Raw genomic sequence first — 17598 nt, forward strand, 5'->3', positions numbered from 1 at the left:
ATAGATAGATAGATAGATAGATAGATAGATAGATAGATAGATAGATAGATAGATAGATAGATAGATAGATAGATAGATAGATAGATAGATAGATATAGATATATAGATGTATATAGATATATATAGATGTATATAGATATAGATATAGATATAGATATCTTTGCATTAAGGGGGGGGGGGTGTAAAGTAAGCATATGTCCCTGCAACCATGTGCACATAATAGGTTTATCCATTAGATTTAGGCTGTGGTGGACAGCCCTGAAGTGTCTGTCATCCCTGTTCCTCAGCTGCTCCACAGGGAGAAGACTCCTGCAGCAATCCTCACCTGGGTCTGTTGATCTCCTCCTCCTTGCAAGATAATTATAGGTACTGCTCCATCTAGATTTTGTTTAATGTCATTATAATCATCTCACTGTTATAGGAATAGCTTCATTTTCATGTTTTATATTTAATACTGTGAAATTAAAACACATTAGCTTCAGTATTGGTGTCGTCTTTTCATTTTGTATTCCCACTGGCACAGTTAGAAGTCTAACCATGACTGATTTAAATTCTTCACAAACCTTTCTCTCTCTCTGTTTCTCTCTCTTGATTAACTGAAACAGCCGACTTAAACATTGGTTGTCATGGATTCAAGACTCTAAGCTCATAATCAGAATAAGTTTAAAAGAAACCACCCTGATGAAGGAGTCCAAAGGCTAGTTGTTTTTTGTTCTTGTTGTTGCCGTTCTTTTTTTATTTGGTGTGTGGGTGGATCATATGGCAGAGGAGAGGCTTCTTTCTTTTTTTTCTTTCTTTTTTTTGGGGGGGGGGATGACCAGCAACACATTTTACTTGTGGACCCATAGGAAAACATCCCTTCATCTATACACTTCAATGCATGTGATAAAGGATTTCTGTCGTCCCGAGCAGCCAGATGCTCACGACTCCTTGCTGGCATTTATTGTCCTAATATCAGCGGTAGGCCGAAGCATTCACTGCAGGACGCGGTGTGGACATTCAGCATGTGAAAGAAAACCTTACTTTGCCTCATTGGTCTCAACTGCTAGCATTAATGGATGCTATAGCCACCGACAAGAGTAGCTGAGGAATTCAATAAGTGAATCATAAAATCCCCAAAAATACAATTTAAGGTTGAATGGGAGGAGAGGGTGCTGTAATTACCTTTTAGACGTTAAATCAATTGTAAAATCCTGGTTGCCATTTTTGTATACTTTTCTGTGATTCCTTTCAGTTCCCACTCAGTCTGTGGATTGTCTGCAAGCTTTGGCCTGTTTATACTTGATAAACTTGATAGACACAAGCAGACATGCTAATGTGTTACTTGGCCCAAATAAAAGCAGAGGAGTAGACTGCAGTGGGCCTTGGATGATATTTAAATGTACTCTTTCTGCAATTACAAAAAACCCTGTATATTTATAAAAGTAATGTTGATGACTATTTCTGACTGGTAGAAAGTAATATATGAAGATTAAAAGAAAATGCACGTTGCCTGGAGTAAAGCAGGCAGACTGTTTTGCTTACACTGTGATGGTTGATAATAGCATGAATGAGCTTGTGCTGCACAGATTGCAGTGTGTAGATGGCATGGTGTAATACATCATTAGGTACCGACAGAGTACATATGTTATGCTTAGACGAACTACCAATCACAGCGAATGAATCTGCATGAACTCTGTAACTTAAAAACCTGAGATTAGCAGCATTGCACATGCTTTTCCATTCAGAGCAGAAAATAAAGCGCGCACGTGTCTTCACTGGCGAACAAAAGTTATGTTAGGCAGAGAATTAAAAAGAGAAAAAGGTGAAGCCAGCTGCATGGGAAGTCGTGCCACATATGAAGTGAAAGCTGTAATTCTTCATTCATTACATGAATGTAGCAAAGATTGAGTTTGAGATGACAGCAGGAGATGTTCTCCATTCTTTTAAGTGGTTTGTAAAATACAAGCAATATATTTAAAAAAAAAAAAAAAAAAAAAAAAAGCTAAGCTAATTTATATAAAATGATCTTAATTCTACAAGCAGAGTATTCATTTTACTGTGAAATATTTCAGGTTTGTTGATCCTTCCCCTTGCCAGCTCTTCCCTGGGGACCAGTGCAGACCTTGTTCTTCCACCTGCCTCCCGCATCCTCCCTGTGGGACATCCCTGCAGAACAGCTGTGATTTGAAGCAGGTTAGCCAGCCTCCTGACATGGCAAATCGCAGCCCAGGTTTGAAATCACATTATTCTTCAAGTTTGTCAAAATACTCATGTAAACGCAGTTACGCCCGAAGGGAGGTTTTTTTTTGTTGTTGTTGTTTTTTCTGAGAATGTGAAGAGCCTATTAGCAAATGTGTGGGCGGTTTGACAGTCTGTTTAAATGGATTTTCTCACATGCACAATAATCGTGCAGTTTATCTTTATTTTTATGATGTGTAGCAGGTGGCTGGTGATTTTTCTAGTTAGACATAATCAGGCAGCTTCACTTTGTGTACCTTTAAATAGATATCACCTTACCTCTCCCCCCCTCCCAGTCTTGACAACGACGGTGTTGTTTACAAGGTGTTCAGAAACTGTTTTTTAGGTTTAATGCTGCTTTTCTATTGGATTATAGCATTATAGTATCTAATAACTACATTCTTAAATTGTGCTCTTTGTCATAGTAAGAATGAAAGGGTGATGTGGCTTGTTCTCTAATGGAATATTTGCTTATGACCATATGCACATTCATACCTTTAATGACGGCCTCTCTTCAGCTCGTAATCATCCTAACAATATGAATCAAGCAAATCTTTAAATAACCTCTACATAAATCCATGTATTTTTATATTTCCGTGTGTGTGTGTGTGTGTGTGTGTGTGTGTGTGTGTGTGTGTGTGTGTGTGTGTGCAGGATTTGGTGTCCACTATCAAGCAGAAACTTTAGCTGCTAATCAAGAATTACATGGAGGGGATTTCTTCAGTGTGATGGACCAGGACACAAGTCACATCTCCTGCATCTATACAGAGGGATGATCTGGCTCACGTGTGGGTTCCTTTCCTTTTGAACTGCTCTGTGTTTAATGAGAAGAAGACATACGTGACACTGGAACCTGGAGGAAGCTTCTTTTACAAAAGAACATTGGATCATAAAACAGCTCCCCTAGTTAAGTGAAAATTGAGGAATTGACTCTTACACCCAACTGCGACTAAATTCCTGTAAATGTACCGTACTGTCTGACTCAACACCCAGGCTCCTATTCTCACTAATCAATGTAAATTAATGTCTGTGCCTTGAAGATTTTTATGTTTAGAGTAATTTAGGTTATTTCCTCACTTGTGTGCAACAAGTAGTGAGCACTTTGAGTAGTTTATGTTGGCATTTTGCATAATATTGAACACTGTGATCAAAGTATGCAAGGAACCTTTTATTAAGGTTTTTTCTTAGAATCATGGCTGTGTAACTACGTAGCAAGAATGCCTTTGACTATGATGTTCATGAGCTGTTGTTTGAATATAACAACAGCAGTAATCTGCTGTGAGTGAACAATGATTTTAAATGTTTTTAAATATTTTTTATTAAGCTTTTTCCTTACTACAGTTTGTGTCCACACAGCAAGAAAATGACATTGTGGAACCCACAACTGGTAAATGAGCCTGTGTGCCAGAATTTGTGAAAATGATGACCTTACTATTTGTGATAAACCATGTGGATCACTTCAGAAGATTCTTTGGTGTGTATCAAACACTAACACCTTCATCTGCACCACTGATTTTAAATGGACATCTAAAAACATGTTTTGTTTTGTTTTGGTTTTTTTTTTTTTGGGGGGGGGGGGGGTTGCTTTGGGTTGAGCTGGTAGTGGAAGGGTTTTTAAGTTTTATTACCAAGCAAACAAGCAAGCACAAAAATATATTGTATTCGCAATTGACATAAAGGTACTTTTTAAATCTGCAGCAACCCATATGATTTCAAAATCAGCTAACATCTTGCATGCAAAACCACCGACGTGGTGTTTATGTGTTTATGTGTTTTGTTGTTTGGAGGATTGCTTGTTTTAGGAACAGTGGAGAGTAATTAACATGAGTGCTTGGGTCAAATGTGTAAATGATTTGGATGAACAGGCTAATTTTCATCTGCAGTCTAAGGCAGGTTTATGGCATGTATATACATTAAAAGAAAACTCAAAAACAAATGCATGCGAGCACAGATCAAACCTATAAGCATTTATATTATAGAACATGAAAGTGGCACACCAATGGAGAATTTAAAACATTGGTGGTTATGATAACTTACAAAAGCAATGGCACATAAATGCAATCATTACACTGGGAGCAGTTTGTGAAAGAGAAGGTAAATCAAACGTTCTCTTGCTAGGCAGCTCTCAAACACTGTGTGAGTCAGTTCATTCAAGTTTCTGACTGACATTTTTTTTTTTTTGAAAACTTACCACACTGATCATTTACAAGGACACACGCTTGCTTTTACATATTGAATATCACAGTACTCATATAATACAAAATTAAAGGTACGAGTTGTTGAGTTTTTGTGGCTCACGAAACCATGTGAAAAAGTACGAATAGTGAATTTATAAAACTGCTTTAAATAACAGCGATGAATCTTATTCAAAGGAAAACTCATGTAACAGTTCTTATGTGTTTGACTCTGTTAGATTATTAACTATACCTAGATTCATTTGCATTATGCAAAACAAGACAAAGTTAAAAGGAACAAGAGATCGACTCCTTTGTGATAAGTATTACAAGGAAATTATGAAGGCAATAAGCTAATGTAAATTACAAAAATAATTAACTGCCAACTGCCGTGCTTCAGTATAAAAAGCGTGCAAGGGTCCATTTGGCTACAGTCTTCACAGCAGTGCTTTCTTCTTGTTTGAAATTGAAAGAACAAACTGTTTTACTTGAAAATAATTTTTAGCAAGAGAGTCATGCTTCAGATGGGGGTTTCAGTAGTTGCTTAGCAACACCAACAACAGCTTTTCTAAAAAGCATCTGTTTAGTACTGTAAATCAAAAAAAAAAAAAAAAAAAGCAGTGCAGTGTGCAGTGGACACAGGTGGTTGGTTAAGCTTTCTACGCAGTAGGAAGCCTCTTAACAATGCTGTCTTTTGTTTGTTCACTTGTCCCAGTTTTAAAGTTGTGCAGGTATTACCAAAATGCTCCTCGTAAAATTAAGGGAGCAATTAAATCAGAACACTTGAATCAAACATCTGATCTTAGTGAATAACATGTTTCAAGTTGAAAATCTTTACTAGCATGGGCCCTGTGATTTGTTGACGATAAAATAAAAAACAGCCTATGGCCTTTTAACTAAAACAACCAATTGTTTTGCAGCATGTCAGAAAGGTCATAACCAAAGACCACGAGGTAGCACAGTAACAATATGCATCACTACAACATATCTGTTCACAAAGTGAGATGCAATGGATAGTAAGAATTTTGGCAGAAATGCTAAATTGTGGTTAGTAAATAGTAAGGAGAACAGTGGAGAATGGCTGTCAAGTGAGTAAGACACACAAAGCATCGACTGTGGACAATTATGAATACAAATCTGCACCCATTGCAGTTTATTAACAGGTTAATAAATTGAGTGATTCACTCAGTTTTAATTTTACAAAAAATCCCCCAATATATCCCAGCACTTGATTATCCTAACAAACACGTTTTATTATATTTTGTTTTGTTTTTGTTGTTGTTGTTTTGTCAGTATAAATGGTCCCAAAAGGATCATGGCCTGTTCTAAACATAAAACAGTGACAAGCATTTCTTCTCTAAATTCTGAGTCTGATTAAACACAATAGCAAAAGGAAAAACATGTATCTGTAGAAAACTAAACACATTCAATGAGAGAGAAAAGGACTCGAGCCCTTACGAGAGAACTTTGATTCTTGCTGTAACAAATAAAAGTTACTGGGATTATTAAAATTTACAATTAACCATATATTAATCTATCTCTATCTTTGATCACAATGCAAATAATAACAATAATATCTTGCAAATTGCAAAATTGCTTACAACAGAATTACACGCTGGAATCACCATCAGCATATGGCCAGATCATAATTATGATAGTACAGAAACGAAGTAATGAAGTCACACTATTAGCGTTATTATGGAGGTCCTAAATCGTGGTTGGATATCCTCATAAAATTTGCCTGAGAGAAACAAAAATCTTAGTTAAAGACTTATATTAAAAGAATACAACATCGTCTTTGCACCTGAAACTAATTGTTAGTAATTTCTTGGTTTCTTTTTTTATTTAACATCTTTATATATAATATGAAGAAATAAATGATTAGATGGTTTTGTGTTTAATTAAGTTTTAGGTGCGCTATAATCTCCTCCCACCTGCCTGTAAGGTTGCGCGCTGCAGTTTTATAGCAACTGTTGCCCAGTGAGGCAGCGCCATAGTCACCGTAGTCCTGGCGACTGTAACCCACCAACAACAACCTCTCTCTCCATCATTACCACCTCCTCCACCATCCTCATCTTCATCAACTAGTCCACAGCTCAGGTTTGCTTAAACTCTTTACTATTTTTAGCCAACGCACAGTTCTCTTCTGGCGTCACGTTGTAGTTTGTTTGGTTCTTTTGAAGAAAATATTATCGCTCGGGTTTATGTTTGTCTGCTGATGAATGAAGGCTCGATGAATCGCTGGGGTAGTTTGCTAGCGAGGGTGTTTCTTTGTAACGTGTTAGCCTGCTTGCTAACGTTGCCTGTAATGCCCACTGCTGTGAGAGGTCCTGTTCGCTACCGTTAGCTAGCTACGGCCTCTTACTGCGTTGTGTGAGGCTAAAACTGGCCGAAACGCGTCCAGCTGGACTGGAAATTGTGTTTTCTGCGTAACTTATTTGTTTAAACTTGTCATGCTGAATGGTAGCGTAGGTCTTGGCTAGTCAGTGATGCTAACTGGTCAGCTGGAGCAGGAGCAGGTGTCTGTTGCTAACGCCACCGATGCCTTCTGATAATGCCTGTTGGTATCTCTCTCTTTTTTTCTTTTTTCTTTTTTTTTGGGGGGGGGGGAGGGGGTAACGTTATGGGGATATTGCAAGTTTGTGTTTCGGGTGGTTCAGCTGTTTGCTCATACAAGATCAGTGCGTCGATTAGCAATGGAAAGTGCTGTGAGCTAGCCTTCCACACACACACTTACTGCTATTGACAATAGCTAAGCCATTACTTTCCCTTTTGTCTTAGGGAGCAAGATAGCTTCGCTAGCTCTCCATCTGCCCTCTTTGTGGCATCAGATGGCAATGATAAGCTGACTGATAACGCAAGGCTAAGTTTTGCAGTGGGCAGCTTTGAGGAAAACAACACTTAACGGATTATCCTTTAAACAGCGTGATGTTTTCTTGACTCGTTTTGTTAATCTGTATTATTGATTCAGCAAATGGACCGGTAACAGTTAATACACCCCATCCTCACAATAAGAATAATGCAGAATTATTGATTCCGTGTTAAAGACAAATTCATTTTTGTATTTCTATAATTCATCTTTTTGTACCCTGAGTATCAAAGAATTGAAGGAGGGTTAAGTGTGTTGTTTTTATTATGGCACTCAACAGAAAGGAGGTTGTTTGGGGGTTTGTTTGTTTGTGGGCATTCCAGGCTGCTTTTGAGTTGAGTAAAACTATTCTGTTTTTGTATTTCATTCACGTTTTGAACATTCCTTAATCTGATTGCAGATTTTTCTTATAAAAAAGTAGGTTTCTTAACGTTGCATCACAATTACTCTCGAGTCCACCTGTTCACCTGCAACCTCTGATTTCCCTTAGGCAAGAGAACAGGTGTGTGTGTGTGCGCGCGTGCTGAGAAGGGAAAGATGGGCACATCTGCAGCATTGTGGGGACTCTTTACCATCTTCATTTATTTGTATGCATCCGTCATAGAGAGGGCATCCAGAAACAATACACAACAACTGTTGGTCATCTTTCGCTTTTTCACTGCGATTGCTTATGTATTTTGTACGAGAAACGCCTGTCTCTCACCTGCAGCTGGACCTCACTGCACCAGAGTAATTCATACCACCTGTAAAATAAAAGCTAAAGCTCAAAATAATGTTAATGTATTAATCTGTTTGCATATACAACCCAAAATAGGTCATCCCTCCCACCAAATGCACACACACATAAACAGGATGTTGGAGACTGCTAGTTATAAGATCATGTTACCACTTACCTGTAGTCCACTAGGGCAGAAATAGTACCATGCCACCTGCTGCCTGGATCCTGTTGCATTTCCAATCACTTAAAGAGGGGCTGATTAATTCAATTATTCAGTCAGCCATTTTCATCGCTCGGCAGCACGTTTGTTTTGTTATTTGCCACAGCTTTTCAATAGTAATGTAAAAAGGGGGACACGTAAAGATTATAAAGGATGCATTTAGATTTTAGATGACCATAGTTATCAGCACTTAATTTTCCAGCTATGCGTTTTTGGGCATATCAGTGTTTTAATGTTTAATGCTTGCCTTTTATTTATGCAGGTTTTTCACATCAAAATCAGAATCGGCAGTCCTTACAAGCAACTCCTGCTTTACAATCTTAGAACACAGCTCCTAAACAAACGTGGTACTTTGCATACCCCCTACCCCCTCCCTTTTCAGCTCCCAATTACATCTCACAGGTGCTGTATGAGCGGTGATCGTGGTGCTGTGTTTGTGTGAGAAAGAGAAAGAGCGATAGAAAGCGAGACTTTGAGTGTGGTGTACTTTTCAAGCTTGTTCACCTGTTCTTATGTCTTGGCTTAGTGCATAAGAACTCCAACTTTGTCATACATAATCATTAGAGAGGCAAATTATAGTTCTTTGTATTTTCTGGTAGCTGTGACTGTGAACCTTTCCTGCTTTACTATTTGTTGCCTGTGGCATTAGCGGGAGAAACTGAGGCAGGGAAAAAAACTCTGAGCAAAATGTTGCACTCCTTGGTGGCTTTTGTTCCTCTGAGTCTTTGTAGGGCTTGCACTTGCTCAGTGGAGCACAGCATTTAAGTGGGCCACAAGGGAGTGACTGAATGGTGTGGCAGGAGGTGTATGAATGTGTGTGTGTGTGTGTGTCTTTATGGAGGGGGCTGAGGTGAGGCAGCAAGAGTGTGCTGCGGTGCAGGGTCTATTTTCCTACGATTAGGTGGGATCAGTTGTACTTGAGATTTCCACCTGCATTGTGGAATATAACCCTACGTCCTCTCTCAAAGTAGTTCCTTTCTCAGCATTCATATGCAGATGGTTGACAGATTAAAGGAAAAACCTAAACCCTTGACCCTTGTTATGCTGTGGGGGACATTCTGCTGATGCGGTTTGGGTCCGCTTGCCCCCTTAGATGGAAAGGTCACTACAAATCAATACAAAGTTATTCCAAGTGGTCACCTTTATCTTATGATGAAACATTTCTATTTTGAAGGGAGTGGTGTTTTCTAATATCAGACTCCCCTTTGCACAAGGGCAAACAAGTTTACCAAATAGATCAGCGGGTACTATGAAAACAATGTGAATTATTAACTGCGGCTTGCCATAACCAGATCATTTGAACATCTATCGTAGATTTCTGATGGACAGTGTTAGACAGTCTGTGCCACCATGACCAAAACAGCAAATGAGGGAAGAATGCCAGTCCTAGAGATACAGAGTCTTGCAGGAATAAAATCAAGACACAATGAAGCCGTGTGAGGAAATGGTGGCTAAACACCTGTGATAGACACCATCATGGTTTTTCCTATGAACTAAAAGCTGAAGTTTGTGAGGTGTGGCCCTTTAATAGGGTTGGTAGCTTGGATTCACCGGCTTTTAAACCAAGTTACTGGTTTGTTGTAGCATGCATGTAAAGGTTTAATCCTGTTGTTAGAATGTCAGCGTATTGTCCTAACTTTCAGTGTCTTAAGGAGATTTTCCTTTTGCCCGGCTATTTCTTTCATTTTCATTGCACCTACTACTGTTGACTCTACCCGGTTGTTTTCATTTGAGGTTAGTCACCTCAACAAGAATCAAGTGATAATTTTTGTCTAAAGAGAGGAGCCAGTGTCAGGTGAAGGGACAGATCGAGCTGTCCCTGCAGAGATTTGAAGCTGTTGGGAGACCCAGCTTAATTAACCAAGAGAGGCTTGTTCATGGAAACTGTGGTGGGAAGGAGGTGGCCTTTCCCTAGAAAGGAAAGGAATGGAGCCGAGCGTAGCCATACTATTATTAACTCACAAACACAGGTTCACCATCAGGTTTGTTCTCCCTATTGTCCATAATTTCACAAAGTCTGTCTTAGTAGGTATATAAATGCAGTCTTAAATTTAAGATGTAGAATATAGATGTACAATATAGGTCTCTGGTTAGTACTAAACCCATCTGGTAAAGACCTATAATGAGGTATTTTGTTCTTGGCAGTTTTTTTGTTTTGTTTTGTTTTGGGGGTTTTTGTTATTTAAACATTAAATATAGGTGACATGTATGAAGGGCTTGGTCAGCACGGGTTGTGTGTGTTAGGTCTCTCTTTTTTAAGTAACATAAACCTGTGAAAGTAGTGCCTGTTAGAGAAATGAGAAGCAGCATCTGTTTGGAGTTTGTTAAATATTAACTTGGTTTATGGCTGTGAACATGGAGACAGGATCATGCGTCACTGAAGCATGAGGCTCTCGGCACACTGAGTACCAGAGGGCAGAAACAGGTGTTTCCGTAGGATTGGTCTAGAGCTGTTTTATTAGCATTGATTTCAGTAGAACATACAAGGCTCTGTGATGGTACCTAAGGTTTCCTACATTTTATGTCGTGGCCTAACCAAATCATGTGGATTGGGTGGTGCATCAAAAGTATTTGCCTATTAGAACTGGTGTTCATTGATCTCTGATTGCACACTAGCATTAGCTTTGTGCTACACTGATAATTACAAGTAATATAAACCCCCTATTTAGCTGTGAATAGAGTATTACATTTTTTTGTTTTTTCGGGGTGTTCGAAGCATGATGAACACTAAGGTACAGTACCTTTTCTTTTAACAACAATCTATACATGTTTGGTAACTGAAAAGTCAGTCGTTAAATTTGAGGAGCAAGCAAAACAGGTATTCCATTCTTGATGTAGGCTTTTTTTTTTTTTAGCTACTCAAACAGTTTGGGGCCTTATTTGTCATATTTTGCTTTCGTAATGGTCCAGATGATCGAGTCACCAGGTCCAGACTACAGACAGGCCAGTTTAGCAGATTTGAACTCATAACCATGCTATTATGATGCACAATGTGGTTAGGCAGGAAATAAACCCTTTTCTGTAAAAAGATTCCCCAAATCGCAACATATTTTCCCCTCAAAGTTATATATATCACTCAGCATTAATGTGTATTCCATAGATGTGCATTACACTGCCATATTGGCATGCTTGGCTTTTGAACTGTTTGCATTTAAAAAGCTGAATGGTCTGTTTCTTTTTTTCACTCCAGAGGTGTTTGCTGTTTCCAAAAATCATTTTCCCTGGTCAAACCTCTTTCCACTTTACCTCAATCCGTCCTCCCATACAGAAAACACTATGATTATACAGGGTCTCTTGTTTGTTTTGTTATTTTTTTAATTGTGTTTTTCTCTTTTTTAAATACATCAACAAACTGTGTTCAAGGACATTAAGTTTTCATGAGTCCATGATTTCATTTTCTCAACTGAGCTGTCCCTGTCCTCAATGCAGTACTCCACAAGGCCTTGAAGGTCTTGTCTGTTCAGCCTTATATCACAGATGATGAAACTCCCCCCAGTTTCCTTGTACTTTTACATTGATGAGCTTTAACCTGTACCTATTTGTCCATAAAAGTCTTTCACGCTCAAGGATTCCTCTATGCTGCTGGTGAAGTGACACAATTCACCAGGTTTTATCTTTACATAACTTACCAAGTCTCTTGTTGCTCTGGTCGCAACTTTTTCTAAATGTGTTGCTGGTGCCAAATTCAAAATTTGCACACATTTTTGAGCATAGCTTTTCTTATATTCAGCACTATATTAGATTAAATACATTGTAATTAACAAAACGTTGTCCTGTGTTAATTTTAACCTTCTGTAAAAAGCTGCTTTACAGGTTAGACTATCTGGTCTACAATGATTTAGTGTTTTCCCTTTCTTATTTAGGCGCCATGCAGACCCCTGAAGCAGGCGCTGACTCCACCTCCACTGTCCCTCTTCAGACCACTGTGCCTGTCCAGCCTACTGGCTCCACCCAGCAGGTCCCCGTCCAGCAGCAGGTACGTCCAGCCTGCCTGGTGCCAGTGCACATGAAATGGATGTTTGTATTACTTAGTTCAATATAGAAGTGTAGTAAACAAGTTGATTAATTAATAACCTTTGCGATTTATCTTTCCAGGCCCAGACTGTTCAACAGGTTCAGCATGTTTACCCAGCACAGGTGCAGTATGTCGAGGAAAACAGTGGCGTCTTCACCAATGGCACCATGTGAGTCACTTAGCCAGACTTCTCATACACCACTCCACAGATATTAACGTAAAATCTCTGAAGCCTGTTCTTTCTCCTCCCTGGTCTCTTCACACCATCATTCATGTCACAAGCACATGATGTTGGTGGGAGTGCATGGTTGTTTTTGTGTTAGATTTCTTTTCTTTGTGGTGTGGAGACCTGTGTTTGATGGTGCTTAGTCACCTGAAAATGACCTGAAGTAGTCTTTTCTTTTAAATTGTGAGGCTTTCCAAGAGTCTCTTGAGTCTAGGGAATAGAGTTAGATCCACACTCAATAACAAGCCCAAGCCGATATGTGACGCAAACAAAATGCAGAAGTACAGTGTTATATCAGCTGCGATAATACAGGATATAAAAGTGTCTTATCATGACATCGTCGCTGTAGCAACTACATGCTTTAATGTTCCCTAGCATGTACAGCAGTGACACAAGCACAGTCATGTCATTGCGTGAGGCCCATCTCAGCGTCCGATGTCGATTTATCTCAAACACAATACTTTGCAAAATATGCAAAAAAAACCCTTTTCCACTCTAAGTTTAAACAACAAACATGATTCACCGTTTGACGGAAAAACATACTGTTGAGCACAACCAGGCTGTTCCAGAGGATGTTAGCAGCTGGTCATGTGCAACCCAGAAGTAAACAAATGACTCAAGAAAGCATCAGTATCTGCACTCTTTAGTTGCACTACACGCAACAGGAATAACAAAGTGTGGATGGACATTATTGATTCGGTTTCATGGTAGAAAAGCATGACTTTAAGCGGCTGGTTAAAAAGCTCGACCCAAGATAGAACATCCCAAATAGAAAATATTTTTCAGTATATAATGTGACAATCAGTGTTGAGCCTTTTTTTCCTATTTTACTTCTAATGTCCAGGGAAAATGCTGCTTAGGCTACTTTTGTGCTTACTTGACTTATGTTATGTCACTGTATATCATGCTGGTGGTTGATGTTTCAATAGAGTCACATTTCAAATTAGGTAGTATGTAGTGCTAACCAGTGCACCACTGTCGCACTTAATTATCTTAAAAGCACAAAATCCACAATAACACCTATTTTTAAATTGTCTGTTAAATAAGTTTATCATGTATAAACGTTTGTAGTTTTTATATCCTTACTTTGGGCACACTGGCTGATTGTTGTCATCTCTTCTAAACAGAAGAACCTACTCCTACTCAGAGCCACAGCTATACAGCCAGAACAGTGGAGGGAACTACTTTGACACACAGGGCAGCTCAGCACAGGTGTCCACTGTGGTGACGTCACATGGCATGACCAACAATGGAGGAGGGGGCACTGGAGGAATGAGCATGGGTCTGGCGGGGGGTCAGGTAATCAGCAGCAGTTCTGGGGCTTACCTCATGGACAGTGCTGGACCCCACCCTGCAACCCAGACTGCACGAGCTTCACCAGCTACTGTAAGTTGCATAGCATCGACTGTGTGGGTCCTCGGTCTACCTTTCCCTCTTTGCATTTGTGTGTTTGTTTCTTGATCTGAGTAGTGTTATGTAGTTTGTTGTGATTTGGTAACTTATAAATTTTGCCTGGTAAGATCCAGGCCAGTAATAGTTTGCTTGGAATCTCCCTATTAGCATAAATGCTGTTTCTGTCATGCTTCATCTATCTATGCACGAGTTTGATCCGAAATGTGGATCGGCCATTTCTTAATTAGAGTTCCAAATTTAAACTTTGAAGTTATGTCATGTGTGCAAAATTTTCATGTGTGCACATATTGTACCATATCATACATAGACAATTTTAGCGTGCTACTTTTCCTTCATTGTGTGGCGTGTGCTTTATCTCTGGTCATTATGTGGTGCTAATGTATGAAATGCACTGTGTAGGCTGGGAGTTTCTGGAGTGATGTAACTTCTACTGGCAGTGTTCACTATCATCTTTAATGTTATTTGAGCAATATAGGGGTTTGTTTTTATCCCTTATTTTATATGTCTACTATTCCCAATCTTTGAGGAAGAAGACAGGGAAGTGATAAGAGCTAAGAGACAGGTGCAGTAAGGAGGGGAAATTAGGGCATGCTTATGGAAAATCGTAGCCTTTTTATTTTGCTATGATGATCCGAATTCACTGTAAGAAAATATTTTGCATTTTAGAAAATATCTACTCATAAAACAACATGTGCAGTCAGGTTTCACAGGACTATGCAAGTCTATGAAGACCTGCGTGCACCCTTATTGCTTTGCATAGGAATTAAGAGGCTAAGTAGCAGCCAGGTGCCGCTAATTATACGTTATTAATTGATCATCAGCAAGTGTGAGCACCTCTATAAAAGCAGAAGTTTGCTGGTTTGGAGCATTCAGGTGTGGGTTAACACAATGTCACAATCTTTCCAGCAATTTACCCCAATAATCGGCAATAATCGGAGAAATTGCAAAAAAGAAGAAGAAGAAAATTCATTACCACACAATTAGAAAAAGATTGAAGAAGTATGGTTTGTTGGGAAGGGTCGCCAGGAGAAAGCCTCTTCTCTTTAAAAAGAAGAACATGGTGGCTAGTTTTCAGTTTGCAAAGTTGTATCCGAACAAACCAGAAGACTTCTTCATCACTATCTTTTGGATGGACGATACCAGAGTGGAGATGTTTGACCATATAGCACAGCCCCACATCTGGCAAAAGCCAAACACAGCATATCAGCACAATCACCTCATACCAGCTGTTAGGCACGGTGGTGGAGGGCTGAGGATTCGGGCTTGTTTTGCAGTTTGTAGTGATCGACTTCACCATGAACTCCTCTGTAGACCAAAATATTCTAGAATCAAGTGTCAGGCCATCTGTCCAACAGCTAAAGCTTGCCCAAACTGAGTCATGCAACACAATGATGAGCCCAAGCCCAGCACCAGATCTATAACAGAATGGCTGAAAAAGAAAAGAATCGAGGTGTTACAGTGGCCTAGTCAAAGTCCAGCCCTCAGTCTAAATGAGATCTGGACTTTTATGCAAGAGAGCTGTGCATAACTAAATATCTGCAAACCAGAAAGAACTAAACCAACTCTGTACAGAAGAGTGTGCCAAAATTTTTCCATAACATTGAGGAGACACTGATAGTCATACTGAAAAGCTGTTGCTGCTAAAAATGTTTCTACAAGGTGTTGAATCACTGGGTCTATTTACTTTTTTCCTGGACTGTTATGTACACTTCATCTAAATTATTAGCTTTCAAACAGTCTTTTAAGAGTCATATTTCCAACTACTGCATATCTCACTTTGGAAGTAAATGTTCTTGCACTACAATGACCTGCTGAGAACTAAGAGCCAGGCGTACATACTATGCAATCACCCTCACTTGAGCTAAGTGTTTGGTTTTTACTTTAATTTATACTATTGGAATCACGCTGAGACACAGCACATATTTACCAGAAGAGCACTAAATAGTTTTGAACTGAGAATGGTTAACTTTATGCATCGTGTTCATGCCTCCCCTCTCTGTAAAATAAGAGCCAGTCTGGTATTAGAGTCATTGTCATCTCGAAAGGTTTTCCTGAATGACAGGTTGTCCTGCTCTGCTTGGGTTTAGCGGTGCTTGCTTTGGAGTCTTTTCTAGATTGCCTTTTTTTATTTTCGCTTGTGGCCTATTCATGTGTGTACATCAACTCTTTATTTTTCTTGCTTTTGTTTTCATTTTCCCCTCTTACATTTTGTTGTCCTGTGCTTCGTGGTTTATCAGATTGAAATGGCGATTGAGACTCTCCAAAAATCTGAGGGTTTATCCAGTCAGAGAAGCTCGCTGCTCAACAGCCATGTAAGTTGCTTTTATGAACGCTCGCCCACGTCTAACCTTAACTTTTGCTAAACTCGCTCTCTTGCTGCCTCCCTCCAGTCTCTGTACATTTAAGTTCAGTGTGGTGCCTGCTGTTTTCGTTGCTGGTTTTAATTGTTACCGCTTTAAATTTTCTGGCTGCTATAGAAGCTTTTGCAGAGCAGTGATGGAGCAGTATTATATTTACGAACTGTTGGCCTAAGGTTTTTGTAAGGACCAACATGGAAGGCTGTTAAGTTAAAAAGGAAGATAAAAAAAAAAAATGTCATGAAAAACAATTCTTTCTTGCTGTTGTAGCTCCAGTGGCTGTTGGACAACTACGAGACAGCAGAGGGAGTAAGTCTGCCACGATCTACTCTCTACAATCATTATCTGCGCCATTGCCAGGAGCAGAAATTGGACCCTGTAAATGCAGCTTCTTTTGGCAAACTCATCCGCTCCATCTTCATGGGTCTCCGTACAAGACGCCTCGGGACAAGGTTAGCGCCTTTTATCTTCTTCTTAAGTAAAGAAAAGCTGTTACATTAGGGATTTGACATTTTAATCTATTAGAAATATGCCCACCTCCTCACTGTGAGTCTATCAGTGTGTTTTAACTTTGGGGTTTGTGTTGCAGGGGGAACTCCAAATATCATTACTATGGTATACGTGTGAAACCAGATTCCCCACTCAACAGACTCCAAGAAGACATGCAGTACATGGCACTCAGACAGCAGCCTGTTCAGCAGAAACAGAGGTAGAGCACACACAGCCTGGACTGAAATATTAGCAAGTTGTAGTTTTAGTAGGTAGGAAGCAATGTGATTTTGGTATTGGGGGGTTTTTGTTATTGTTTTGTTTTTGTTTTTTTTAAGGTTCAAGCCAGTGCAGAAGTTTGATGGTGGCTCTGGGGAGAATTACTCAGGTGGAGGGCAGCACCATCCTGGTGCTGCAGAGCAGACAGTTATAGCACAGAGCCAGCACCACCAGCAGTTCCTAGGTCAGCGGCTTTTCTTTTTATCCAAAAGTCTGAACTGACATATACTGGCTGTTATGTCTTTTAGATGATTCTGTTGTGTTCACTTCCAACAGATGCGTCGCGGGCACTCCCCGACTTTGTAGAGCTGGACCTTGGACAGAGCAATACAGAGAACATCAGCCTAGATGATGTGAAAGCTCTCCAGTCCCTTTACAGAGAGCACTGTGAGGTTAGACAAAGTGCTTTTTATATTCAATGCAGCGTCTCACACACACACGGCACACTGGGCACTTAAGTTGATGTCACAAAGGAAACGGGTCAGGGTCCTCTTTCATGCTAAAAGATGGCTGAGTAATCCCTTTCAATGTTATCACCTTCATTGATGCGTCATCGTGTGTGTGTGTGTGTGTGTGTGTGTGTGTGTGTGTGTGTGTGTGTGTGTGTGTGTGTGTGTG

At 39.6% G+C, this 17598-nt stretch overlaps 2 protein-coding genes across 3 annotated transcripts in view; both read left to right on the top strand.

The window, feature by feature from the left end:
• Positions 1-3720, top strand: part of glis3 (GLIS family zinc finger 3) — a 15699-nt gene extending 11979 nt beyond the window's left edge. The window contains exons 8-10 of the mRNA XM_042221724.1: positions 288-366; positions 2055-2263; positions 2875-3720. Coding sequence (XP_042077658.1) covers positions 288-366; positions 2055-2263; positions 2875-2996 — 410 coding nt within the window. The 3' untranslated portion in view covers positions 2997-3720. The remainder of the gene's footprint in view (positions 1-287; positions 367-2054; positions 2264-2874) is intronic.
• A 2633-nt stretch (positions 3721-6353) lies between these two features.
• rfx3 (regulatory factor X, 3 (influences HLA class II expression)) overlaps positions 6354-17598 on the top strand; it is an 18578-nt gene continuing 7333 nt past the window's right edge. Inside the window, exons 1-9 of one of the 2 annotated variants that reach the window (XM_005941557.3) lie at positions 6354-6494; positions 12065-12177; positions 12297-12385; positions 13570-13828; positions 16093-16167; positions 16483-16664; positions 16802-16921; positions 17040-17164; positions 17257-17372. In XM_005941557.3, coding sequence (XP_005941619.1) covers positions 12070-12177; positions 12297-12385; positions 13570-13828; positions 16093-16167; positions 16483-16664; positions 16802-16921; positions 17040-17164; positions 17257-17372 — 1074 coding nt within the window. In that variant the 5' untranslated portion in view covers positions 6354-6494; positions 12065-12069. The remainder of the gene's footprint in view (positions 6495-12064; positions 12178-12296; positions 12386-13569; positions 13829-16092; positions 16168-16482; positions 16665-16801; positions 16922-17039; positions 17165-17256; positions 17373-17598) is intronic. The other variant, XM_042221679.1, reaches the window with a different exon arrangement.

This window comes from Haplochromis burtoni, unplaced genomic scaffold (genome assembly GCF_018398535.1).
Source record: "Haplochromis burtoni strain Fernald_Lab_line unplaced genomic scaffold, NCSU_Asbu1 Contig_72, whole genome shotgun sequence".
Classification (NCBI taxonomy): domain Eukaryota; kingdom Metazoa; phylum Chordata; class Actinopteri; order Cichliformes; family Cichlidae; genus Haplochromis; species Haplochromis burtoni.